Here is a 27638-nt window from a genome sequence, read left to right on the forward strand (position 1 = left end):
ATGCCCAATTCCACACTCGAGTGTTACAGAAAGATTCTGTCACGTTGGAACAAACTTCCTTCGTCTCTGGATTATCAGATTCAGGCGAGTCGACTGACCAAGTCCTCCCTAGTGTGGTGGCTGACATCTCCGGTACTCCGGACCGGGAAATCGTTTGTTGTGTCACTGGACAGTGATCACAACGGATGCCAGCCTCTCCGGCGGGGGGGGTGTCTGGGGTGTCCAGTCAGCCCAGGGGCGCTGGACTCAGGAGGTGTCCCGCCTTCCAATCAATGTACTGGAGCTCCGAGCGATCAAGTTGTGTCTCTCCAAGTGGTCTCTGGGTCTGCAAGGTCAACTGATCAGAATCCAGTCTGACAACACCACGGCTGTGGCATACGTCAATCATCAGGGGGGCACACAAAACTCGACTGTAGCGACTGAAGTCGCGCACATCCTCCGGTGGGCCGAAAGCTACGTTCCAGCTCTGTCGGTGGTGTACATTCCTTGGGTGCTGAATTGGCAAGCCGGCTATCTAAGTCACCAAAGGCTAGACCAAGGAGAATGGTCACTACACCCGGAGGTGTTTCAGAGTCTGTGCCAAAAATGGGGCACTCCAGACGTGGACCTTCTAGCGTCCCGTCTCAATCGGAAGGTGTCACGATTCGACTTGAAAACCCTATGGAATAAAATGGCGGTGATTGCAACTTTTTATCTTGCACGGTATTTGCGCAATAATTTTCAAACTCCTTTTTTTTTTTTTTTTTTTTTTAATGATTTCATTAATAAAAAATAACAAAACAGTGGAGTTAGCACAATTTTTTTGTAAAATATGAAAGATGTTACGCCGAGTAATTAGATACCTAGCATGTCTCGCTTTAAAATTGCGCACACATGAAATGGCGCTAAACTTCGTTACTTAAAAATCTCCATAGGCAACGCTTTGAAAGAATGTACAGGTTACCAGTTTAGAGTTAGAGGAGGTCTAGTGCTAGAATTGTTGCACACGTTCTAACGCATGCAGCGATACCTCACATTTGAACGACGTTTACATACGCGGGTGGGACTTGCGTGTAAGTTCGCTTCTGAGCGCGAGCTACCGGGGACAGGGGCGTTTTAATTTTTTTATTTTTTACACTTTTTTTTTTACTTTTTTTTTTTTTTATCACTTTTATTCCTATTACAAGGAATGTAAACATCCCTTGTAATAGGAATAATGTGTGACAGGTCCTCTTTAAGGAGAGATGCGGGGTCAATAAGACCCCACATCTCTCCTCCAGGCTGGAAAGCATGAGATCATAAAAAAAAAATTCACCGATCTCATGCTAACTAGCCGCGATGTCATCACATCGCGTCCCGGCCTCCGGTCATAGAGATGACTGGTCACCTGTCATCTCTATGCTTCCTATCCGGCGCTGGGCGATTCTTTCTCCGGGCCCCCCATGGCACGGGAGAGCCCGGAGAAGCACCGGATGGCGGCGGGATGGGGGGGGGGTGTTCCCTCCCGCCATCTATTAAAACGATCAAGCGGCGGAACCGCCGATATGATCGTTCTTATGGTGCGCAGGATCGCCCCCGGAACACAATAATATCTGAATGATGCCTCTAGCTGCAGGCATCATTCAGATATCACCGCACAAAGTACAGGACGTCATATGATATCCACCCGGGATGGGAGATCCCCTTTGTGGACGTCCTATGTCTATGTGCGGTGTTAAAGTGGTTGTAAACCCTCTGGGGCAATTTACACCTACAGATAAGCCTAGATTAAGGCTTACCTGTAGGTGCTCGCAATATCTCCGAGACCTACATGGTCTCAGATATATGCAATTTCCCCGAGTGACTACATCAACAGCGCATGCGCCGTCTTGAAAGGGCGCACTTTGCAGTTTTATACCGGGGTCATGCCGTGAAAAGCAGCTCTCGCGCGCATGCGCAGGAGTGACGTCAAGGGACTCCGGCCAGTAAGAGCCGGAGTTCACGGCCCCCGGAAGAAGAGTGGTGAAGATGAACGCTCGCTGCCAGCGTGGAAAACAGTGACATCGCGGGCTTCTACTGCAGGTAAGTGTCACATAATGGGCTACTATGCGATGCACCTTTGCAGGGAAAGATGGTGGAAGTATATGTTTGACTTTTTTTATTTTTTATTTTTTTTGTACTCCAAGATGTTTCTTTCAAAAATTTAAATACAAATTTTTGTTTCATCCAGGCACACCGATCAGCCGCATTCCCATTATGGCCAAACAGTTACTGGACCTCTATATGCTCTACAAGCTTGTAACTGAGAAAGGGGGGCTTGTAGAGGTAATCAATAAGAAAATCTGGAGGGAAATCACAAAGGGCCTGAACCTACCAACCTCCATTACAAGCGCTGCCTTCACCTTGCGCACACAGTGAGTACTTTTTCCCAGTATAATGTTCGTATGAAGATTACTTTTTGATATAATGTTCATTATTTGTTTTGGTTTATAGTTCTTTTTCTTTTTTTGTTTCCTACTATTGTATAAAATGACTCGTATTGCATATTGGAACCAAGTTTATGTTTTCTCAGTTTTAAAGGGGTTGTAAACCCTCATGGTTTTTCACCTTAATGCATTCTATCCATTAAAGTGTTACTAAATCCTATTTTTTTTTTTTTTTAACCACTTCAGCCCTGAAAGAATTTACCCTCTTCCTGGCCAGAGCACTTTTTGCGGTATGGCATTGTCGTTTTAACGGACAATTGCGCGGTCGTGTGACGTTGCACCCAAACCAATTGACGTCCTATTTTTCCCAGAAATAGAGCTTTCTTGGTGGCATTTGATCACCTCTGCGGTATTTATTTTTTTGCGCTATAAACACAAAAGCGACAATTTTGAAAAAAAAGCAATATTTTGGACTTTTTTTCTATAATATCCCCCCAAAAAAAATAAAATTCCCCCCAGTTTAGGCCGATATGAACTCTACATATTTTGTGGTAAAATAAGCGTACATTGATTGGTTTGCGCAAAATTTATAGAATCTACTAAATAGGGGATAGATTTATGGCATTTTTACTAGTAATGGCGGCGATCTGCGGTTTTTTTTTTTTTTTATCGTGATTGCGGCGGACACTTTTGACACTACTTTGCGACCATTTTCATTTATTCAGCGATCAGTGCTATAGTGATTTTAACTGGGGGGGGGGGGGCGCCACCCCAGACATGACATCGATCACTGCTCCCAATGACAGACAGTAGATCCCTGTCATGTCACTAGGCAGAACTGGGAAATGCCTTGCTTACATGGGCATCTCCCAGTTCTGACTCTCCGTGTCATGATCGCGGGCCACCGGCGAACATGGAGTTTGCGGGGCACCGTCACGGGTAACGCGGTGCACAGCAAATTAAAGGGGACGAACCTGTACGCCCATTTTCCCACTGCTGCCATTGTGCTGACGTATATCGGTGTGCAGCGGCCGGCAAGTGGCTAACTAACAAACCTGTCATACTTGCATCCTCTGTGCGGTTGGTTTAGCAGGGTGGCCCCTATCCTCCTCTTCTGGGGTCCCTCAGCAGAGGTCGTAGCTCCTTCTTCAGTGCCCCATCGGAGAAGCGCTCTTTTAGGGAAATCGATGTGGGCGCTCTCTCGTGTCCTGCTGCTGGTTCTATTAATACAGACAGCAGGACTCAGCCCCGCCCCCCTAGCGACGTGTCATTGGATTTGATTGACAGTGGCGGGAGCCAATGGCTGTGCTGCCATCAATCTATCCAATCGGGACATGAGACACTGGCTAGAGCTGGTGTGCTCACCCCCGGGCTGAGAGACCAGGTTCAGGTAAGTAAAACGGGATGGGGGAGGTTTCACCTTCATGCATAGGATACATGAAGGTGAAAAAACAGGTTTAAAACCCCTTTTTAGGTGAAAAACCTTCCGTAGTGCAGCAGCCCCCAGAGCCCCCCCTTTTACTTGCCTAAATACGATCGTTATATCGACGGGGACGAGCCCAGCAGCTTCAGCTGCTGTCTCAGATCCTCATTGGATAGATCGATAGCGCAGCCATTGGCTCCCACTGCTGTCAATCAAATCCAGCGAGGCAGGGGCGAGTCCTGCCATCTGTCAATGGACACAGCAGCAGGACTCGGAGTGCACCCACTCGGTTGTCCCATTGAAATGCCGGTCTCCGGGGGGCACTCGATGCGGGGAAAGAGCCAAAAGTGGCACTGGGGAACCACAGAAGATAAAAAAAAATTAACCTCTACAACCCATTTAACCTGTATTTCTGTCACTGTTTTCTTGCACTATCATTTATCCCTCTGTCTGCCCTATATGGGAAACTAGTTCTGATCTGGATGTGAGATGTTTGTGCTCACAGGTGAAGGGGAGGTCATTTTTCATTTGGTGCATCCTGCTTGCATCTTACAGATATATGAAGTACCTTTATCTCTACGAGTGTGAGAAGAAGTCTCTCAGCTCTCCGGCTGAGTTGCAAGCTGCTATAGATGGAAATAGACGAGAAGGAAGGCGCCCAAGTTATGGCACTTCTTCCTTTAACTATTCTCCCACTCCAGGAGGGCCCAACACACTTTTGGGAGCTCCAAAACTTCCTGTGCCCATGCTCGGAGTGCACCCAACATCTCGTATGATGCCAACAACGCCGCTGAAGAAAGGTCAGATGTCTGCTGTGGAAAACAGAAAAAAAATCTAACTGTCTGTTATTGCATATAAACCTGCTTGCATGTTTTGTGAAATCTGTTGCCCCAGTATCCTGATGCCTTGTCCTGCAGCTCCCCCTGGTGTCCATAGAATAATAGCACATGTGTATACATTTTTAACATACAATAAGATTTTTTTTTTCTCTTAATCACTACCGCTCCGGAAGGATAACCCCCCCCCCCCTCCTTTAGGACCAGGTGTATACGGCACTGCGTTTAATGACAATTGCGTGGCCGTGCGACACTGTACCCAAATTTGTTTTTCTTTCCCCACAAATAGTTTTCTTTTGGTGGTATTTGATCAGTTCTGTGTTTTTTTTTTTTTTTGGGTTTTTTTTTTCGGTTTTGTTTTGTTTTTTTAGCGCTATAAACAAAAGGGCAATTTTTACTTTCTGCTATAAAACACACCCAATAAAAAATGGCAATTTTGTAGTTTGGGCCAATTTGTATTCTGCTACATGTTTTTGGTAAAAAAAAAATCCCAATTAAGTTTAATTGGTTTGCGCAAAACTTATAGCATCTACAAATGATATTTTTAATGGCATATTTTTTTTTTACTAGTAATGGCGATCATCAGCGACTTGTAGCGGGACTGCCACAATGCGGCGGACAAATCGGACACTAAGTGACACTTTTTGGGGACCAGTGACACAAATACAGTGATCAGTGCTAAAAATATGCACTGTTACTGTACTAATGACACTGGCAGGTAAGGGGTTAACATCAGGGGCAATCGGTGTGCTCCTAAGGGCTGCTTTCTTTTGGGGGTTGTTTAACTGTGAGGAGACCGATTCCTGTTCCTGCTTGGCAGAAACAGCAGGATCTCGGTCTCCCTTACTAGCAGACTACCGTTCTGCCTCTCTCGTAAATGATCGGCAGATCCTGGTGGACATCGGGTCTGCCCAGACACGCTGATTGTCTCCCGCAGTGTCCAATCACAGCGGGAGCTGGTCGCTGGAGGCGCGTGTGTCCCAGACTCAGAAGAGGAAATCATGTGTGTGATTTTGCCTGTAGAAGCTGCCGCCCTGCACACTCACACTCTGTAGTTGTAGATCAGCTAGTTGTATACTGAGGAGTTTAGATGGAAGTACAGCTCTCCCTTAAAGAAAAAATTAACTCAAACAATGAACTTTGGTGAGAGATCCCCACCCTTTATGTCCTGGTAACCATCGTCACTGGAAAATAAGGTAAATTCCCTTTCTCCTCTATGTAATAACAGAGGAGAAGCAGAGACATCAAAAAAAAAAATCGGCTTATTACACTTTATTTAAAAATACATCTACCGTATTTGCTGGTGTATAAGGCGACCCTCTAATTTTACTTTTTTTTAAAAGATTTTTTGCCTGTACTCACCGTATAAGACGACCCCCCCTTCTGAGGCTTCTGAAGCTTCATATTTCTTCCTTCTGGAGCCATATTCTTTATTCTTGCTGGAGCCATATTCGTCTTCCTTCTTGCTGGAGCCAATCACGGCGAGCGATGTATTCTGTTAATGAATACAAAGCCTGCTTGGATTGGCAGAGGCTGTAATATCATCAGCCCACGCCTCTCTGACTCTCAAAGCCAATCCGAGCAGGCTTTGTATTCATTTGAATACATCACTCACTAGGATTGGCTAAGTGGTATATACTGTATGTAGCCAAAGCTACTGCACATCCAGCAGGCATCCGAGCAGCTGACCCGGCGTATAAGACGACCCCTGCTTTTTGGACAGTTATTTTTAAGTGTAAAATATAGTCTTATACACCAGCAAATACAATACTTTAAACAGGGTTAGAATGAATGAGTAGTTGGCACTTTTTAAATTCCTAGACTAAATTTTTATGGTTTCTTCAATCTTGGTTTTATTGAAAAGTTATTAGACAAGTAACAAATCTACATACATTCATGGTATTATACCATCAAAACATCTTACAAATCCAATCTAACATAAACAAAACATCAAACAACCAACCACCAAAGAAGGGGGGGGGAGATGGAAAAAATTATCTAGCCTTAACTGACAGTTCAGATCACATTCATTTTGCTTACATTGCTTTTTTTTTTTTTTTTTTTTTTAACTATTATGGGGAAATATAGATGTAGATTTGCGGTTGTGGGATTTTAGAACTTTAAAGGTGTTGTAGAGGAAAACATTTTTTTTCCCTAAGCTTCCTTTACCTTTAGTGCAGTCCTCCTTTACTTACCCCATCCTTCAATTTTGCTTTTAAATGTCCTTATTTCTTCTGAGAAATCCTCACTTCCTGTTCTTCTGTCTGTAACTACACACAGTAATGCAAGGCTTTCTTCCTGGTGTGGGCAAAGCCTCTTGTGGGGGCGAGTAGGAGTGTCAGGACGCCCACTAACACACAGCTCCTTTCTCTATCTGCAAAGTAGAGAGTGTCCTGACTTGCCTGCTCGCCCCCTCCCCCCTCGAGACTTTCTCCACACCAGGAAGAAAGCCTGGCATTACGGTGTGTAGTTAGACAGAAGAACAGGAAGTGAGGATTTCTCAGAAGAAATAAGGACATTTAAAAGCAAAATCGAAGGATGAGGTAAGTGAAGGAGGACTGCACTAAGGTAATGGAAGCTTTTTGGGGGAATTTTTTTTTCTTTTACAACCCCTTTACACGGCCAACTGTGCTAAACTTTTTATACGTTTTTTTTTTTTTTATAGGTGACAGTCCTGCAGGCATGTTACCTAATCGGATGGCAATAGCTGCTGGGCCCATAAATGCACAACACAACCCTTTAGGGCTGCGATCAATTTCAATAGAGCAGCTGAAGGAAAGGCTGGAGACAGGCGAACCCCTTGAGAAGCGAATAGCACGTACACCAATGGAGGAGCAGCAAAGGCTCATGCAGCAAGCCTTCCAACACAATCTTTTAAACATGGCACGACAGATACCTATGAAACTAAAGATTAACGGGAAGGGTAAGTAATTCATGATTTTATGCATTGTAATTCCCCAAGAACTCCTTGCCAGATTTTTTTTTAATATTTGATATGAGCTTGGAATAAAGGGTCATTTTATGGCTGATTTTAATAAATGTGTGGCTGACATTGAGGCCAACGTATGTTGGTAGTATGTGGAGTTGGTTTGTGGTCAGCTTTTGTTCATCACAGGGCTTTTACCTTGTCTAACTCCTCATGGAGTAAATATTATGTGCAAGTATTGAAAAGATTTTTTCTCTCGAAGTATAGCCAAAGCTTTTTTGGGCTTAATTTCTCCTATGGATCACAGGAGTGCGCTGTTTGTTCTGCACTCCCGTGACCCGTTTTCAGCCAACAATGGGCTAAAGCCTGCAGTCGGCTGTCATCAGAGCCAGTCCAGGTTGTGAAAGGATTCTGATCATATGGTAAGGATCCACCAGGTTCCTCGACTGGCAGTTGTCTCAGGCTTTTACAGTGCTGCCGAGAGCCAGCTGCTTCTGCCCCCTCCATATCTCAGTGCTCCAGTGAGTGCTGGAGGGGGCAGAGCAGAGAGTCTGTGATTGATTGGTCACCATCTTTTTGCAAGCTGAAGACCGAGATCTATGCAATCAGCTGTGTTTGATCGCTCTGTTCTTGGTCTTCGAGCCAGCATGGTATGGTGCAGCATCGGACCAATGCTGAAATCCACCTAGGTGAGTATAATATAAAGTTCCCATGTTTTCCAATGATAGCCATTCATATATGTACGACTTGGTTGCAGCGACTTCAAAGTAGTTCATGCACTACTTTGGTTTGACTTTCATGCAACTTGAGGGCCAGTGTTAACCCTGAGAATCGGAATGAAAGTCATACCTAAATTTTATACAATGCAACAGTTGTCCATTACCGCTGGTCAAAGCCAAAGTTGTATCCAAGTTGCACCCATCCAAACTCGGCACAACTTTTGAATCCTACAAGTGTGAATGGAGCCTAAAGTGATACTAAACCGAAGTGTTTATTGCCATAAAGTTCTCTTTCACACGCGGCGGGATCCGTTGGACAGACTCCGCTAGCTCAGTGGAGGCAGATGACAGGTCTCCGCTCCTTGTGCTGAAATTAACCTGTCAGAGCCCAGCTGTTTTCTATGGGGAGATCGGACGAAAATGGACATTTTCATCCGTTCCCCCCTGCTGGATAGATGGCGAACGTATCGCTATCCGTCTGTTTTAAGCGGATCTTGTCAGATTGGAAAGGAAGGCGGGTAGAGAACACCAGCTGGTCTACACAATCTGAGGCCCCGTACACACGAGAGGATTTATCCGCGGGAACGGTCCTCCGGACCGTTTCCGCGGATAAATCCTCTGGCGGATTTGGATCCGTTGGCATGTACTCGCCATCGGATCCAAATCTGCATGGAATTCAACCGCGGTGACGTGTCGCGCCGTCGCCGCGATGATGACGCAGCGACGTGCGCAACGCTGTCATATAAGGAAATCCACGAATGCGTTGAATCATTACGACGCATGCGAGGGACGGGTTCGGACAGATCGATCCGGTGAGTCTGTACAGACCACCGGATCGATCCGCTGGAGCCGATTCCAGCGGATAGATTTGTTAGCATGCTAACAAATTTTTATCTGCTGGAAATCGGAAATATCCGCGGATAAATATCCGCTGGAACGTACACACCAGGGGATCTATCCGCTGAAACCGATCCGCTGAGATTTTTCAGTGGATGGATCCTCGTGTGTACGGGGCCTAAGGCACCAGTTGAGCACATAAAGATGCAAGGGACAGCCGAAGGCAGGATCAACCAGGTATATTTCACTCTACATAAAACGCTTTAGTGGCTGTGTGAATGTGCACAGACTGTTATATAGCATGCAATGAGAGTTTTTCATAGTCTGGGTTTAATGATACTTTAAGCTTGCAGCAAGTTTTGTCTGCATACCGCTTCCTGGTTCGTATCTGAACATATTGAAGCAAGAGTATGACATCTGCGTAGCTAAGATTTTCAGACAGAAGGAGTTAGTGGGGGCATCTCCCATCGCAGGTAACATTAACTGGGATGCAAGTTTGTGAAAGTTATCAAGAATATATAAATGTTGTACAAGCCTGCCTTTCACATCACACCATTGATTTATGTATTAATGCCTCATGTTTTTCAGCAGCTCAGGATCGGCAGGACATGACTCTCAATCTGGGCTCTGGCAGTATCAACATGTCCATTGAAATTAATGGCACTATGTATACAGGTAATATGCAGCCTATTGTGGGGTGGGGGCAGTATAAAAATGGGATACTTTTGTATGTTTTTTTGTACTTGAAACCTGCCAGGAGGAATTGAAATATAGCATAGCAGTAAAATATAACATTGGTTGTAACTCCACTTTCTTTATGTGCCTAGCATAAAGAAAAGCTGTCACAGAAGAAATATTCTGCAATTGCTGACCCCTAATTTACCTAGGTGCTTTCTTCAGTGCACAGATTCAGAACAATTAAGCAGAATAAGGCAAGTCAGCCTAAATGCTCGATGATTCAAAGTGTTAAAGCATGAGGGCCTTGCTAGGGCTTCCATTCTACCCCCTTTCAAAAATGTATTAAAGCAAAACTCCAGACGGTACAAAAACAAATATGGGGCATATATAGTAAAACTTGTATTTATTTTCCTTGTGTCAAGAAAAAAAATGGTGTACGTGAACCTAAATCTGCTGATAGGCCTCAATGTTACTGTGAAGATAACTAGTCACTGCCGCATCCTGTCTCAATGTGTAATGTCTGGTCACCTGGTAGATCTTCCCAGGCAACACAAGTGTTATCATAGAGTGGGTGGTGCATTAGCATTCACCCCCCCCCCCCACCCAGCCATGCCCTTTCACTTGAATGGCAGCACATGCAAATCAGTATCTGGATGCTTCCCACCCCCACCAGTGCTGCCCTGTCTCTAAAGGCAGTAGAGTTCAATCTTACTGAATGGGAAATTAATTTGATTTAGAAAACCACTAAATGAGGGAAATTTTTCCTTTTTTTTTTTTTTTTTATTTATTTATTTTTTCCCTTTTTTTTTTTTTTTTGGTACATAATAAAATAACAAAAGTAGATGGCTCCTTATGTAGTAAAAAGTTTTCATCCAGTATAGGATTGCTCCCAGTGCAGCCATGCACATAACACCGTCTATGCATGACATATGATTGTCTAAAATTGCCCACTGTCTCTGTACCCTTAATACATGCAGTCAAAGCACAGATTGCCAACTACACAGGACTCCTTCTTTAAGCATGCAGAAATTGTATTATGGAAGATGTAGACTTTCCAGGGTCCCGTCCACAACCCAGTACTATTTATAAGCTTTGGGACAGTTTTTAATGACATAATTGCTGTTTTTAAGAGGGGATATAAATTCCTTAGCCATTTGGGATTCTTATGATGGCATAGAACTGTACTCTTATAGGACTGTAACCTTAGCTGATACTAGCATTGTAGTGTGCAAGAGATGGCTCATAATTGCTAATTATAGGACAGCTACTATTCTGTAACAAAATAATCCTATACCTCAACTACTAGTATAGTTTTGTAACTGCATTATTCGACTGCATTGGGTGTTTAAGTGCATCTGCAGAGATGCATGTATGTCTCAGTTCATACCAATGCAAGCGCGATGGAGCGCGCTCCTATGTGTTCTGTGCAGGTCACGCAAAAGAAGTGCCTGATCGACGTGCTGCATTTAGCCATATTAACCACTTAAGACCCGGACCAAAATGCAGCTAAAGGACCTTGCCCCTTTTTGCGATTCGGCACTGCGTCGTTTTAACTGACAATTGCGCGGTCGTGCGACGTGGCTCCCAAACAAAATTGGCGTCCTTTTTTCTCTTTCGTTCATAGACGGACACAGCCTTCATTGACCTTAGGGTTATGCTTCTTCCTACCAGGAGATTTAGGCAGAATTCTACAGCACTTAAGGTGTTAAAAACTTTCCTTAATGCCGCTCCTCCCAGGGGGCGTGGCTCCCCCAGGCATAACCCCCACTCTGCTCTAGCAGCTTCAGTTTGTTTCTGCCTAACCGACAGGAGAGTCAGGCTCTCTCTGGAGTCCTGGACTCTGGAGTTTTTCTTGCAATTTTCTTGCATTTTTTCTTGCGATTTTTCTCGCTTTTTATTATTTTGTTCCTGCATTTTTGAATCCTGCGATTCTTCTATCAACAGCCGACTGGGTGACAGGCTGGGTCCTCGACCCTTGTAGTCCCCCCAGGTTCGGCCTTCGAGCGTGTGCCGGCCCTCAGCTCAGCTTTGGGATGTCCACGACAGGCCCCATTGCTCCAGGGGCGGCCGGGGAACTTCGGTTCTAGGGCACACATATGACCGGTCTTTATGGCCTTGTCACAGTGTGTCTGGCCGATAGCCATGCCGTTTAGCGGACGTTGGTTCTGTCTGGGATACCTCCAGCCGGTAGTCGCAGGACAGGTAAGTAGTGACCCTTGCTCAGGTAAGTGGTCTGGCTGGAATTTTCCCTGGGGAGGTCGACTGAGGGTTCGCCCTGCTTTCCTCTCTCCCTTATTCCTCTCCTTCCTTCCCTTTTGGGTAGCGGCTGTGAGGGTTTTTTTTTTCTGGGGTCTTTTTATTACACCGGGGCCTGTGTGTTAGCTGGGGCTGTGTGTGTTCACTGCAGGGGGCTGTAGTGTTCTCTGCGGGACTTGTGTGCTGTTTTACTATGCTGCTGTGGCTGCTGGCTGTCTGTTCTTTAAAACCGCCATTTTGCCGTAGTCGCGCCTTGTGTATTTCGGCGGCCATTTTCTTGTGGTCCTTGGCGTTTTTTTGCAATTACGGCGGCCATCTTTCATTTTCGTTTGGCCTTGTGTGGCCGTTTTAGCGCTCGGAGAGACCGCAAATCTCTCCGTGGGGACTGTCAGCAGCGCAGCCGGCTTCTCAGCACATCATCAGGCTCCTCTCAGCGCGATGCACCAGGCGGGGTGGTGAGTTCCCTGGGGGCCCTCATGCTCAGAATAGAGCTGGAACAGCCGGGAGGTGACCGTGGGTGGTTCTCTGCTTAGCAGTTTGGGTGACTCAGTGGTGGGATGTCCTGGAACACCTGTACTAGGTACTATCCTCCCTACTAAGACCTGAGTTAACCCTTGATGCCCCTCCCCCTGCCACTTCTGTTGAGGGAGTGTTATTTCTGAAGCAGCTAGTGCCTGGTTGGGGGGTAAAAAAGCGCCCCCTCCCTGAGCCTGCTTCGGGGGATGCCGCTGACATTAGACTATGCCCGGCTATTGCGTCTGGTTCTGTGGTGTCAGTGGATGCGGGATATAAAAACCCACGCGACCAAGGAATTTGTTGGAGCTCTTATTTTCTGCGGTTAGAGCTTATAGCTCAGTAACTAGACGGTTTGTGGTTTTGGCGGAGGTACCAGTTGTACCGGTCCCTTTTGGGTTCCGCAAAAACGCAGCGCACTGCAACTGTGTTCCTTATTTGGACTTTTTATGTTACACCGCAGTGTGTGTGTGTGTGTGTGTGTGTATATGTATGTATGTATATATATATATATATATATATATATATATATAGATATAGATATAGATATATATATAGATATATATATATATATATATATATATATATATATATATATATATTTTTTTTTTTTTGCAGTCCCTGAATGCTTTGCGACCCCTTTGTAAGTAGGTGGGTCTCTCCTCCTGTGGACCCTCCGGTGTCCGGATGGAGCAAAGCCGCCACGTTGCCCGTGGAAGGGGCTCCTGCCTGTGGGTACCCCGCTGAGACCGGTTTTGACTCGGTCTCTGGTGTCACAGACTCTGACTAGAGGGCTGTAGCTCCTGCTGCAGGAGCTGGGGGCACAAGATGCTGCTGAGCCCTGTAAGGACCTAGCTGAACGTTTGGTTCGGGGTCTGTAGTTCTGTGAGTCGGTCCTGGATGCGCTTACCTTGCTTTCCAGGGCCTCCGCCTGTGTGGGGGTGTTTGCGCCGCCTCGTGTGGCTTACATGCTGGTCTTCGGACCGATCCTCAAAGGGTCCTTGGTGGACTCACCCCTTTAGGGGTGGGCGGTTTTTTGGGCCTCCCGGGTTGGCACCCCTAGGGATGCCACGGGTGGTAAGAGCACGCTGCTTCCTCTGCTAGGAAGGGCAAGGAGCCTCGCCGTCGGCGAGGGCCCTCCTCTCCCGAGCGGTTCGTGCGCCCAGCACGGTGGGTATTCTGCAGGGTGCTAAGGCCCCCGCTGCGGGGCTGTGACGCGCCTGGCACCACGTGCCTTACGGGCCTGCGGACGGTATTGCTTCCGCATGTAGGTCTGCCCGTGTCGGGTGGGGGGCTGGCTTTGTGATTTTGCGGCTCGGTTGAGGCCTCTTCTTTCCGACCGTTGGCTTCTGGCTTCCTCCGGTTCGCTGGTTGGTTCTGTCCAGGATCTTCTGATCGGGGGAGTGATGGTGCCAGTTCCCTCGATGGAACGGTCTCAGGGGTAATACTCCAATCTGTTGGTAATCCCCATGGTGGACGGGGTCCGTCCAATCCTGGGCCTCAGGGCCCTCGTTTGTTTTTTTGTAAAGTACAAAATTTCAGGATGGGAATTTTTTTTTTTTTTTCTGGCGTCCTTGGATGTCATGAACGCATACCTGCATGTTCCCATATGCTCTAAGCACCAGAGATTCTGGGCTTTGCGGTCGGGGAGGACCTTTTTCTTTTTGTGGCCCTCCCGCTCGACTTGGTGTCGACACCACAGGTGTTTACCGGGGTGCTCGTCCCGATACTGGCCCGGCTGTGTCAGCGGGGGTTTATCGTGGGGTGTCTGGACGACATTCTCCTACGAGCTTCTGAGAACTCTGCATTTGTGGAGCCGTGTCTATCACGTGTCAGACTCTCCAGGAAGTTTGGCTGGCTTCTGTTTTTGTCCAGAAGTCAGTGTTGGTCCCGTCTGGGACTGGATTCCGCCGGGCGGGAGTTTTGTTCTCCTAACGGAAAAATTTAAGACTCGGCAATCTGCTGGGCAGCAGTTGTCGACCTAGTGGTGGTCATCTCCGCGATTCTGCTTGAGGGTTCTGGATCTGACGGTGGCCTCTTTCGAGGCGGTTCCGTATGCCCAATTCCACGCCAGGGTGCTACAGGAGGACCTGTTGTCCCGTGGGGACTAGCTTCCGTCATCTCTGGATTACCAGGTTCGGATAAGTCATCTAGTCCCTGGTGTGGTGGCTGATGTTTTCCGGTGCTTCGGGCCGGGAAGTCGTTTCGGCCAAGCCACTGGACAGTGGTCGCGACGGATGCCAGCCTCTCCGGTTGTGGGAGGGGTTTTTGGGGCACCCAGTCAGCCCTGGGGTGCTGGACTCAGGTGGCGACCCACCTACCAATCATTGTTCTGAATCAAGCTTTGCCTTGCCTGGTGGTCCCTGGATCTACAGGGCCGACCATTCGGGACTCTGTCCGTCAACGCTGTGGCGTACGTCGACCATCAGGGAGGCACACAGAGCTCTGTTGCAGCGACGAGGGTCACGCACATCCTTCCTGTGGGCCGAAGGGTCCGTTCCGGCTCTATCGGCCGTGTACATTCCGGGAGTACGGAATTGGCAAGCCGACTCCTAAGTCGGACTGTGCTTGACCACGGAGAGTGGTCTCTCCACCCGTAGGGGTTTTTCAGTATATGTGCCGAAAGTGGGGCACTCCAGGCGTGGTCCTTCTAGTGTCCCGCCTCAACCGGAAGGTGCCATGTTTTGGGCCAGGTCACGGGACCCGTGGGCTGACGCGTCAGGCGCGTTGGTGGCTCCTTGGGGTCGCTATCGCCTGCTTTACACCTTCCCTCCTCGGTAGCTTCTTCCTCGCCTGCTGCGCAGAGTGGAAGCCGAGGGTATTTATCAATCCGGATTGCCCTAGATTGGCCGCGTCGCTCCTGGTACGCGGACCTGGTGCGTCTGGTGGCTGACGCCCCCTAGCGTTTTCCTGAAGGGGCAGGCGCCTCCCTTTTGGGTTACGGCGCATTCGACCAGGGCGATCGGGGCCTCTTGGGCTTTCTGGCATCATGCCTCTGTGTTACAGGGGTGTATGGCAGCGACCTGGTCGTCGTTCCACACTTTTTCTAAGTCTTAAAGGTGGATGTGAGTGCATCTTCTGATGCCTCCTTCGGCCGCAGGGTGTTATAGGCGGCAGTTTACGGTTGGAGTTCCTCCGTTGAGTAACTCCGGTTTTGTTTGGGGTGTAACCTGTTTTTGCTGTGTTATTTTCCCACCCCTCGAATTTTTTTTGACACTGCTTGGGGACGTCCCTAAGGTCAATGAAGGCTGTGTCCGTCTATGAACGAAAGAGAAAAAAGGATTTTTGTACTCACCGTAAAATCCATTTCTCTGAGTTCATAGACGGACACAGCACCCACCCCTCCTTGGTTTGTACTGCTTGTTACGAACTGAAGCTGCTAGAGCAGAGTGGGGGTTATGCCTGGGGGAGCCACGCCCCCTGGGAGGAGCGGCATGAAGGAAAGTTTTTAACACCTTAAGTGCTGTAGAATTCTGCCTAAATCTCCTGGTAGGAAGAAGCATAACCCTAAGGTCAATGAAGGCTGTGTCCGTCTATGAACTCAGAGAAATGGATTTTACGGTGAGTACAAAAATCCTTTTTTTTCCCACAAATAGAGCTTTCTTTTGGTGGTATTTGATCACCTCTGCAGTTTTTATTTTTTATGCTATAAACAAAAATAGAGCGACAATTTTGAAAAAAAAATGCAATATTTTTTCCTTTTTGCTATAATAAATATCCCCCAAAAATATATATAAAAAAAAATTTCCTCAGTTTAGGCCGATACGTATTATTCCTATTTTTGGTAAAGAAAATCGCAATAAGCGTTTATCGGTTGGTTTGCGCAAAATTTATAGCGTTTACAACGTAGGGGATAGTTTTATTGCATTTTTATTAATAATTTTTTTTTTTTTTACTACTAATGGCGGCGATCAGCGATTATTTTTTTTTTTTCATGACTGCGACATTATGGCGGACACTTCGGACAATTTTGACACATTTTTGTGACCATTGTAATTTTCACAGCATTTAAAATGCATTGTTTATTGTGAAAATGACAATTGCCGTTTGGGAGTTAACCACAGGGGGTGCTGATGGGGTTGTGTGACCTCAAGTGTGTTTACAACTGTAGGGGGGTGTGGCTGTAGGTGTGACAACATCGATTGTGTCCCTCTATAAAAGGGATCACACGATCGATGACGCCGCCACAGTGAAGAACAGGGAAGCCGTGTTTACTCACGGCTCTCCCCCGTTCTTCAGCTCCGGGGGCCAATCACGGGACTCCAGCGACGATCGGGTCCGCGAGTCACGGAGCTTCGGACCGGGTCGCGGGAGCGTGCCCGCGACCCCGCAGCTGGGCTTAAGGTATACGTTGATACGTTGATGTGCCGTTCTGCCGGCGTATATCGGCGTGAAGGGGTCGTTAAGTGGTTAAAAACGAGACCACTTAAAAAAAGCAGGTTTTACTTATGACGGATACCATGTTATTTTAGCAATACTGTTGCGCTCGTATAGCTTGAGTTTTAGACCCCTTTCACACTGAAGCGTTTTTTAAGTGTTTCCGCATTAAAAATAGCGCTATTAAAACGCTCATAAAACGAACTCCATGCATCTCAATGGACCCTTTCACACTGAGTCCTGCAAGCAGCATCTTTGGAGCAGATTTTGGGTGCTAAAAAAAACGCTCCAAAAACGCCCCTCTCCATTGAAATGAATTGAAAGTGCTGTAAAAACGCCTCACCCTTTCACACTGAGGCACTTAGCGGTGCTTTACCAGCACATTGGGATTTCAGATGAGACTTTGCTCGAAAAATGCCCCAGGGTGAAAGGGGCCTTATGGCCCGTACACACGATCCGAATATCGGACGAAAACGATCGTCCGATGAAGAATCGTACGATTTTCGGATCGTGTGTACACTACTTTCGAGAGCCGATCACGACCGTTCATCCGATATTTTTCGATCGGACATGCACGAAAATTTTCCTCGTACGATGTAAGATCGTACGATTTTCGTTTAGTCAGTACAGTTGTCGTCCGACAATACAATACAAATACATTACAACACATGACATCACTTCCGATTATTTTTTTTCGGTCGTACGAGAATTTTCGTGACTTTAATAACCTATTTCATTTTACTTGCGACTATTAAGCGAAAAAAGTCGTACGATCCGTCGTACGATATTCGGATCGTGTGTACGGGCCATTAGTGATTTTGTAAAAAAATACATGAGACATCTTGTTACACAACACAGGTGCTAGGCAACATAATATAGTTTAAATATATGCATTATTACCCAGAACCTCAGCTCTTTGAAAATGGCTGGTAGATGACTGACTGAATCCAAGGGCATATTGCAGACCAAATGACAGCATCGCTTCCCAGCACAAATAACGTTATTGTATAATTAACTCCTAGAAATGTGATTGTTTAGAAATGCTTTTGTTTTTCTTGTTTTATCAACTACAATTAGCATTAGCTGTGGGCCAATTACAGCATTGGGAAACACAGCTGTTATGAACGCATTCATTCATTACAGCTTTGTTGACATAGTGATCATGTGACTGCATAGCGATCACATGATCACCAGGAACCGCAATCCACTGTCTGGTGGACACAGCGGTTGCAAACACGATGCACGCCCATAACCTGCAGCAGGCTGGTTGATGTACATATGTACAGTTGATTAACCACTTACCCCCCGGACCATATAGCTGCCCAAAGACCAGAGTAGTTTTTGCGATTCGGGACTGCGTCGCTTTAACAGACAATTGCGCGGTCGTGCGACGTGGCTCCCAAACAAAATTGGCGTCCTTTTTTCCCACAAATAGAGCTTTCTTTTGGTGGTATTTGATCACCTCTGCGGTTTTTAGTTTTTGCGCTATGAACAAAAATAGAGCGACAATTTTGAAAAAAATTAATATTTTTTACATTTTGCTATAATAAATTATCCCCCAAAAATACATAAAAAAAACATTTTTTTTCCTCAGTTTAGGCCGATACGTTTTCTTCTTCATATTTTTCGTTAAAAAAAATCGCAATAAGCGTTTATTGATTGGTTTGCGCAAAAGTTATAGCGCTTACAAAATAGGGGGTATTTTTATGTCATTTTTATTATATTTTTTTTTACTAGTAATGGCGGCGATCAGCGATTTTTTTTTTTTCGGTACTGCGACATTATGGCGGACACTTCGGACACTTTTGACACATTTTTGGGACCATTGGCATTTTTATAGCGATCAGTGCTATAAAAATGCATTGGATTACTATAAAAATGCCACTGGCAGTGAAGGGGTTAACACTAGGGGGCGTGGAAGGGGTTAAGTATGCCTGGGTGTGTTCTTACTGTGGGGGGGGGGGGTTGTGGCCTCACTAGAGGAAACACTGATCCTCGGTTCATACATTGTATGAACCGAAGATCAGCATTTCCCCTGCTGACAGGACCGGGAGCTGTGTGTTTACACACACAGCTCCCGGTCCCCGCTCTGTACCGAGCGATCGCGTGTGCCCGGCGGCGATCGAGCCCGCCGGGCACACGCACGGGAGTCGGGGGCGAGCGGGCGGCTGGGAGAGAGGACGTCATACTCCGTGCTCTCGCCCAGCCGAGCCAACTTGTCGACGTATAACGGCGGTGGCCGGTCGGCAAGTGGTTAAAAAAGTCTACACACCCCTATTAAAATGTCAGGTTACTGTGATGTGAAAAAATGAGACAAAAATAATTTCAGAACTTTTTCCACCTTTTTTAATGTGACCTATAAACTGTACAACTCGATTGAACGACAAACTGAAATCCTTTAGGTGGGGGAGTAAAAAAAACAAACAAAAAAATAAATAAAAATAATGTAGTTGCATAAGTGTGCACCACACACCATAACTAGGGATGTAGCTGTGACCTTGAGCCTAGGTTCACACTGCTGCGAATTCAAAATCGCGGTAAAATGCGCGATTTTACCGCAATTTCGCGGCTGCGATTTTGCTGCGATTTCGGCCGCAATTTAATGTAAATCGCGGCCCGAAATCGCAAAAAGTAGTACAGGAACTACTTTTTGAAATCGCAGATGCGGCGTCGCACTGATTAGGACAGTGCCATTGCCGACAATTGCCGCCGATTTGAGATGCGATTTGACATGTCAAATCGCATCTCAAATCGTTCCAAATCGTACCCAGTGTGAACCAGGGCTGATGGTTGTCTTTATTTAAAAAAAGGAAAAATGCACTACAAATCACAGCACAGGGATAAAACAGCTGACTTGTTTCGCACTATCAATTAGTGCTAAGAGCACTAATTGATAGTGCGAAAGGCGTCCGCTGTTTTATCCCTGTGCTGTGATTTGTAGTGCATTTTTCCTTTTTTTAAATAGACAACCATCAAGGTTTTTTGGAGTGCGGCTGTCCATATTTTCTTTTCTACTTGTTGTCTTGTGCATTGCCAGCACCCTTTGGTTTCCGGAGGAGACACTGATCACCTTAACACTATCCACCTGGTGTGGTAACTCCCTTTCTCTAGGGCTGTAGCTGTGTTCAGAATTAATCAATCACATTTTAACTCATGTTAAATAGGAGTCAAGTACACACCTGCCATCATTTAAAGTGCCTCTGATCAACACTAAATAACATTCAGCTGTTCTAGACATTTTCTTAGTCCCATCCTACAGCAAAAGCAATGGTCCACAGGGAGCTTCAAAAGCATCAGGATCACAATTGTTAAAAAGGTATCAGTCAGGCGAAGGATACAAAAGAATTTTTCAAGGCGTTAGATATACCATTGAAAAACAGTGAAGACGGTCATCATCAAATGAAAAAAATATGGCACAACCAAGAACATTACCAAGAACTGGACATCCCTCCAAAATTGATGAAAAGACAAGAAAACTGGTCAGGGAGGCTGCCAAGGGGCGTGCAGGATAATCTGACAAGTACTGGCTGTGTGGTACATGTGACAACAATGTCCCGTATTCTTCACATGTCTGGGCTATGGGGTGGAGTAGCACGACAGAAGCCTTTTCTTACAAAGAATAACATCCAAGCCCAGTTAAATTTTGCAAAAACACATCTGAAGTCTCCCAAAAGCATGTGGGAAAATGTTATGGTCTGATGAAACCAAGGTTCAACCTTTTGGCCATAATTACTAAAGTTATGTTTGGCGCAAAAACAACACTCCACATCGCCAAAAGAACACCATACCCACAGTGAAGCATGGTGGTGGCAGCATCTTGCTTTAGGGCTGTTTTTGTTCAGCTGGAACAGGGGGCTTAGTCAAGGTAGAGTTAATTCATGAACAGTTCCAAATATCATTAAATATTGGCACGAAACCTTCAAGATTCTGCTGAAATACTGAACATGAAGAGGAACTTCTTTCAGCACGACACGGACCCAAAGCTTACATCCAAATCAACAAATGAATGGATTCACCAGAAGAAGATTAAAGTTTTGGAATGGCCCAGACCTGAATCCCATTGAAAATCTGTGGGGTGATGCCCTTGCAATCAGACAGATTTGGAGTGTTTTTGCAAAGAAGAGTGAGTCAAGATGTGCCATGCTGATAGACTGAGTGCTGTAATAAAATCAAATGGAGCTTAGTGGAGTTTCTATCCAAAAACTTTTTTTCCTTTTTATAGTGCACATTATACCTAAATAAGAAAAAAACAAAAAAGTTTTACTCATCTGGAAATGCCTGTTGCTATGCGGTCCTGCGAAATCTGCCTTAGGATTCACCTAGGATCCTGGCGTCGGCTCCTCAGAACGCTAATGCTCCCGGGAAATGTGTCATCATTTCCCAGGATGCAGTGCGCTTCCCCTAGGGCTATCGCGGGACTTCAAGACAGGAACACTGTTTGTGTTTTCATCGTTGCCATCACAACGAGGCGGGCATTTCCGACGTCGCCACCTGTTGCGATGGCAACCTGAGATGTTTACGGTGCTGCGTTGTGCTTACAATGCCTATGCGTGAGATTGGGACGGGCGGTGCATGATGGTCACCGCTGGTCAGCGGTAATCAGGAAGTAATTGCTTGTGGGCTTCACATGCCCACAAGCAAAATGACAACTTTAGCAACGATTTTACATAGGTCACTTTACTGAAAAACTCGGGCTATCTGCTGCGATTTTGGACACAGTAAGTCTAATTATTTGTAATATAGAATTGACTGATGAAAGAAATTATTTTAAAAAATTGCAAAATGTGATTGGAACCCCACTTTAAGTATTAGCTTAAAGGTGTGCACACTTATGCAACCATATTACTTTAGTTTTTTACTCCCCTCCAACTAAAAGATTTCAGTTTGTTGTTCAACTGAGTTGTACAGTTTTTAAGTCCCATTAAAGTGGAACAAGTTCTGAAATGTATTTATATTTGTCTCCATTTTTTTTTTTTTTTTTTTTTTTTTTTACATCACAGTAACCTGACATTTTAGCGGGTGTGTGGACTTTTATATCCACTGTAGATGATTCGGCCTGCCTGTGCCAGCCTCCCAGAGTAGGAGTACTGTGGGCGGTCAGCAAGTGTTTATGCTGTTTTGTTTTGTAGCATTATTTGTCTTATGTTTTTGTGTGTACATTTTGTTGCTGCCATTTCTATTACTTTTATTGTCTCCTAATGTACTTTGGGTCCTAACCTGCTATTGATACTACAAAACGTATGCTGCTTGTTTGTGTTTTATTTTATTTATTTATTTTTACATCTAAAAATGCATTGTATGGTGCATCTTATTTGAACAAATATAACATTTCCTAAACTGATCTCTTTTGTGTTTCTTTTGTAGGCATTTTATATGCTCAGAAGCCCGTTCCTTTAATTGCGGGGTATACTGGGCAAAGCGGAGGGAGCAGCAGCAATACTTCGCAAGCATCCCAGAGTCCCACTTCCTCCCGGGGTACCCCAGGAGCAGAACCCTCCACCAGCTGGTCCCTCTGAAGCCTTGTTCTCTACCAAAGGAGAGATTGGGAAAAGGAGGGAACAAGCATGATACTTCTTACCTCCTCCACGAGAAAGCGTTACACAACCTTACCTACCTCAGCTTCAGGAAGACTTCAGCTCCATTTACCTCACCTTAATGAAAGGTTACACAACCAGTTTACCTCAATGTTTGATAGCATTACACAATATCACTGATGGGCAGGAAGAAGATCTGGGAAAAACCCAGCTGCAAACCTGCCTCTGAGCTTCAGCTCCTACCTACTGTATGGTGTTTGTGAGCAGACCTTGCTGTCCCATTCTCCTTGTAGTTCTGTGAGGTGCTAATCTCACACCTGCTTCCTCATCTGCATCATTTATGGTGGGTGGCAGGAAGGAGCCTGGAGACTTAAAATGTGCAAGTGGCACATGAAGACGTTTCTACCAAGGCCACCTCATCCCTTCTAGGATCTGTTTCCTTCCTTACAGGCTGTCGCACAACCTCAAGATGTGCTTATGACAGTAGATGTTTTATAGGACATTTAGCCAAGATGAGTTGGGTTTTTTCACTTAGTTCTATCTTGTAATCAGGAGTAAGGTTTAAAGAATCATCCTGAATATGTTTTAATACCTGGTATCTTCTGATGTGATGTGGTATTGGTTTGACACTATAGAGTTGCAAATACCTCATGTTCAATATGTTTTTTATATTCGAGGAATTGTTTTATCTACAAAGAAACTTGGATAACTTTTGCAGTTGCCATCCTAATCATTGAATGGTACTGCCCTTACATAAACAGAATATATGCCTCCTGCTTGTGTGTGTAATATAGAATGAGATTTCTTCTGCTTTCAGATTTTTTTTTTAATTCAGCCAAGGTAGGTGTTACCTTTTGAAGAGGCTGTGCCTTCTAAATTTTAATAGGCCTAAACACCTAACTTAAGGTGTCCGTTCACTAAGACTCAACTCAGATGCAGTCATCAGATACCATGTTCAGTAAAATCTGTTCAGCATCAGAATGTTCTGAAACGCTGTTGTCTGCAAGTGTGGACTATATTCATGAAGAAAATATAAAGGCCAACATTCTTTTCTTTAAAAAAATGAAAATTGCTAAACAAAGGATATCCTAAATATTTGATAGGTGTGACTTTTTGATATAAAGCAAAACAGTCATTTTTCACTAGAATCAAATTTGATAGGAAATTAAAAAAGAGATTTTTGTTTGATTAAATTTCATTTAATTTGGCACCTGAGGCTCGTGAGCAGGCGTGGAACTATCTGTGCTTGAGCACAGTATAGGAAGAGCAAGGCAAATGTTTGGGAAGGTTCTATGACTCTTCTCCCACTTTTAGCCAATTGCTGCTGTCTGTTGCTATTTCTACCTCCTGTTTTTTGCTGATTTCTGTCCAGGGTCAGAATATAAACCTCCTATAATCTGGCAGTCAGGCTGGTTTCAATGACTACCAGATTACAGGGGAATTGAGGGCTCTGGTTCCAGATTTTAAGGTGTTTTTCTTTGTAAGGTTTATATATATTTTTATTTTTTTGGTGCGCAGGCGTTATTGAAGTATAGAAAATTAATATTGAGGTCCAGTGACATCTATAAATGGATGCCAACATAATTTTCCCATGAGCTTACATTTCATATAACCTTCTGTTTGCTAGATTATTGTCCCAAAACTCAGGAATCCAGTATGCAAGTTCTATTTATAGGTTTATTTAACGCTTCTAGATGAAGACCATGCAAATACATGCTGGTTTATCTGATCTAAAAATATACAATTTGAGAATTTACAGTGTAGAGAAGTTAACTTGCTAAAATAAGTAATAAAAAGACGCAAAATGTAAAACTTTAAAAAAAAAAAAAATGTTTTCTTTGTGTAAAATATATATTTGCTAGATTTCCAAATCTTGGGCCCTGAATGTGTATTGGTGGTTTAGGCTGATAGTAATACGTTGGTAAACTACTTCTATACACCGCTTTTGTGAGAACATGGCATGGTCCAATATCGCACTGTGGGGGGGGGGGGGGGGGGGGTACAAAGCACATTCTCACAGACGCCATCTTAATGACAATCCCTGGTGCCTGAACTAGGCACAATGCATTACTCAATCATGTTTGTGATTGTTTTACTTGATTTGTTGTGTGTTTTTGTTAACCTACTAATTGATGTTGCAAAAAAAGAAAAAAAAAAAAAAAGTTAGAGAAAAAGGCTGGGGGTGTAGGAGATTATTTGGAAACGCTTGTCAAAAGGCGCACATAAAAAAAACAATTCTAGGTCAGTCAAGTTGAGATATTCCTCATGCTTTAATTTCACCAATGTGCTTTCATTTTGGGAAGTCTTTGTATTAAGAAAATGTTATCACACAGTCCTTTTGAGCTTTCCTGTGTTTTTTTTTTTTGGAAAGGATTACTTTTTTTACGGCATCTGGCTAGTTTTACAGCCTTCTATTAAAACAAATTGCTGATTGTGTATTCCACAATTACAAAACCTGGGTGCCATTTGAGCTATCCATATTACTGCCTGACATTCTACAGGAGCTTATGGATGGATTTTGGCCCCCAGTGACAAGAATCACTTCTCAAACTGAAATTAAGGTAACAAGTGGGCTTCCCACACCATGCAGTCTCTACCACCGGTAGGCTGTAGAAAGGTGAGATTTTTAGATAATAAGAAAACGCCTCTAGATTGTATATTTTGTTTTTCTAGAAACTTGAGTTTCTCCTTTTTCATTTGAATTCCTCACTTCTCCATTCTGACATAACTTGAAAATATATGTTTTTAACTGCAGATTCATTGGTGGCGGATTTATCCCAAAGACTTTACATGAAGGCCTCCCAGTCAATGGGTCTACTGTTAATACTAACCATATTATTGTCACTGTTTGATTCCTTGTTCCAGAGATGAAAATCCATCAGTAACATGTCCACTGTAGGCATGGTATTTGCCTTTTTAGCTTGACAAAGAAATATTTTTTCTTTCAAATTCCGGACATTCTCAATGATCCATGACAGGTACAAAATGTCAGTTTTCTGCTGCTAATTGTGGGAATGTAAAATAGTGACAAACACCAGCAGGTTATATTTAGTTGCGTTGAAAAATCTTATGTTTCCAGGACTCGTACATTTATTACACATGTTTTACTAACCTCAGAAATTTACATTTTGTTGTGGTTTTTTTTTTTTTCTGCTTGAAAATACTTGAAGCACCAGTTACAGAATCTAGTAAGAGAGATCGTCCATCATGCTAACTGAAGAACTTTACATTTTTTATTGGTTACTGGATTTGGAAACCACCTAGAGCAGTGTTTCCCAGGCTTTCCTTCAGGTACTGCATAGCGATCAGTGTATACTTGCTTAAAGTGGTTGTAAAGGCAGAAGTTTTTTATTTTGATGCATTCTATGCATTATGGTAAAAAGCTACTGTCAATCAAAGTCAGTGAGCCAATGAGGGTGGCACCTGGGCCATTGCTTTTCTGAATTGGCACACGTAGCCTCAGCTTGGGTGCCTCCATAACAAGCTGCTTGCTGTGTGGGCATTTAACAGGAGGGAGGGAACAGGAGGGAGGGACCAGGAGCGCCAAAGAGGGACCCGAGAAGAGGAGAATCCAGGCTGCTCTGTGCAAAATTATAACATTATATAAAAAATTTTGGTATAAAAAAAACAAATCACTTTACCCACTTCAAATTTCCTGGCCACTAACAGGTAAACGGAGAGGCAGAACTAGAAGTGACTATCCTTGTCACTTCTTATTTCCATGGTCACAGGGAGGAGCAACGTCTTGTTTCTTTGTGTAGTGTCGCCATCGCTGCAGGTTGCATCAATACCAGGCTCTGTAATCGGATGGCAGAGCATGGTAAAGGTGTCAGGAGGGAGGATGATGGGGGACCCCTTTTTCTACCCGCAGAAGTGATCGAGTAGCTGTTCAGCCACTTGAATAACTTCTGTTGAACAGGAAATCGCCAGCTGTAAGTTTTTATACGGAGATGATGCCTGCAGGTATCATCCTGGCATAACCACTTCAACCTAAGGACATCCTATAGTATTGAAGTGGTTGTAAAGGCATTCTATACATTAAAATAAACACCTGTGTGCAGCAGCGCCCCCTAATACTTACCTGAACCCCAGCGATGTGCACGAGTGTCTCGGCTGTCCAGGACTCTCCCTCCTGATTGGCTGAGACACAGCAGCGCCGCTGCCATTGGCTCCCACTGCTGTCAATAAGTCAGCCAATTGGGAAAGGAAAATGTATACACACAGGTGCAGCTCGGCTCTGGTGACCCCATAGCAAGCTGCTTGCTGTGGGGGAACTCAACAGGAGGGAGGGGCTAGGAGAACCGAAGGGGAGGATCCAGACTCTGTGCAAAACGATTTCACAGCGTAGGTAGGTATAACGTTTGTTCTTTTTTAAAGAAAAAGAAACAAGACTTAAGTATCACTTTAAATTATATCTCTCAGCAAAACTTTTAATTGTGGACATAGTGAGGAAGTATATAAGACCCTCTGTTCTTTTTATTTCAGTCTGTGTGCCTGTTGGCGAGATTCACTGCACTAATTGCACTGGTGACCGCTAGGTGAGGGGAAATCCAAATTTATAGAGCTGTCCCCAGAAGGTGTAAAGGGAAAGCCCTCCAATGGCGGAATTTCCCTCACTTTAGATTTCCTTTAAGTTCCTGTGTCTCAGGGGCAAGAAGTGAGTTTCCCAATGGTACTCAGACAGCAAATAAAATGACAACATTTTTCACCCTTCCCTACCCTTTTGAGAACTAGAAAAACATGTTTTTTTGGTAATTTTATTAGTTACTTTTTTAATTGCATTATTTTTTTAATATTTTATATTTAAATCCTAGAATTGTTTTTCTTTTACAAATATTTAATATATTGCAAAGGATTACTGGAGCACTGTAGGCTATCTAAAAAGACCGCTCAGTCTGAATGCCTTTTTGAAGTGTGTTTTTTTTTTTTTTACTAGAAAGTCAGCTAAGCCATCTAACAAGGGATGAGTCGTCATCTCTGACTAAGAGCCCTTTCACACTGAGCTGCGGGCCACCTTAGCGGTAAAGTGTTTTAGCGGCGCCTTACCGTCATTTTAGCGATGCTATTCGGCCACTAGCGGGGTGCTTTTAACCCCTGCTAGCGGCCGAGGAAAGGGTTGAATGCACCCAAAAAATTGTGCTGCCGAAGCGCTTTG

The 27638-nt window shown here is 44.6% G+C and overlaps 1 protein-coding gene across 2 annotated transcripts in view; it reads left to right on the forward strand.

Moving 5' to 3' along the window:
• ARID3B (AT-rich interaction domain 3B) overlaps positions 1-24645 on the forward strand; it is an 84468-nt gene extending 59823 nt beyond the window's left edge. The window contains exons 5-9 of one of the 2 annotated variants that reach the window (XM_040342940.1): positions 2189-2372; positions 4363-4607; positions 7309-7566; positions 9714-9800; positions 22314-24645. In XM_040342940.1, the coding sequence (XP_040198874.1) occupies positions 2189-2372; positions 4363-4607; positions 7309-7566; positions 9714-9800; positions 22314-22465 (926 nt within the window). In that variant the 3' untranslated portion in view covers positions 22466-24645. The remainder of the gene's footprint in view (positions 1-2188; positions 2373-4362; positions 4608-7308; positions 7567-9713; positions 9801-22313) is intronic. The other variant, XM_040342941.1, reaches the window with a different exon arrangement.
• Positions 24646-27638: the final 2993 nt, after the last annotated feature.

This window comes from Rana temporaria, chromosome 3 (assembly GCF_905171775.1).
Source record: "Rana temporaria chromosome 3, aRanTem1.1, whole genome shotgun sequence".
In the NCBI taxonomy this organism is placed as follows: Eukaryota; Metazoa; Chordata; class Amphibia; order Anura; family Ranidae; genus Rana; species Rana temporaria.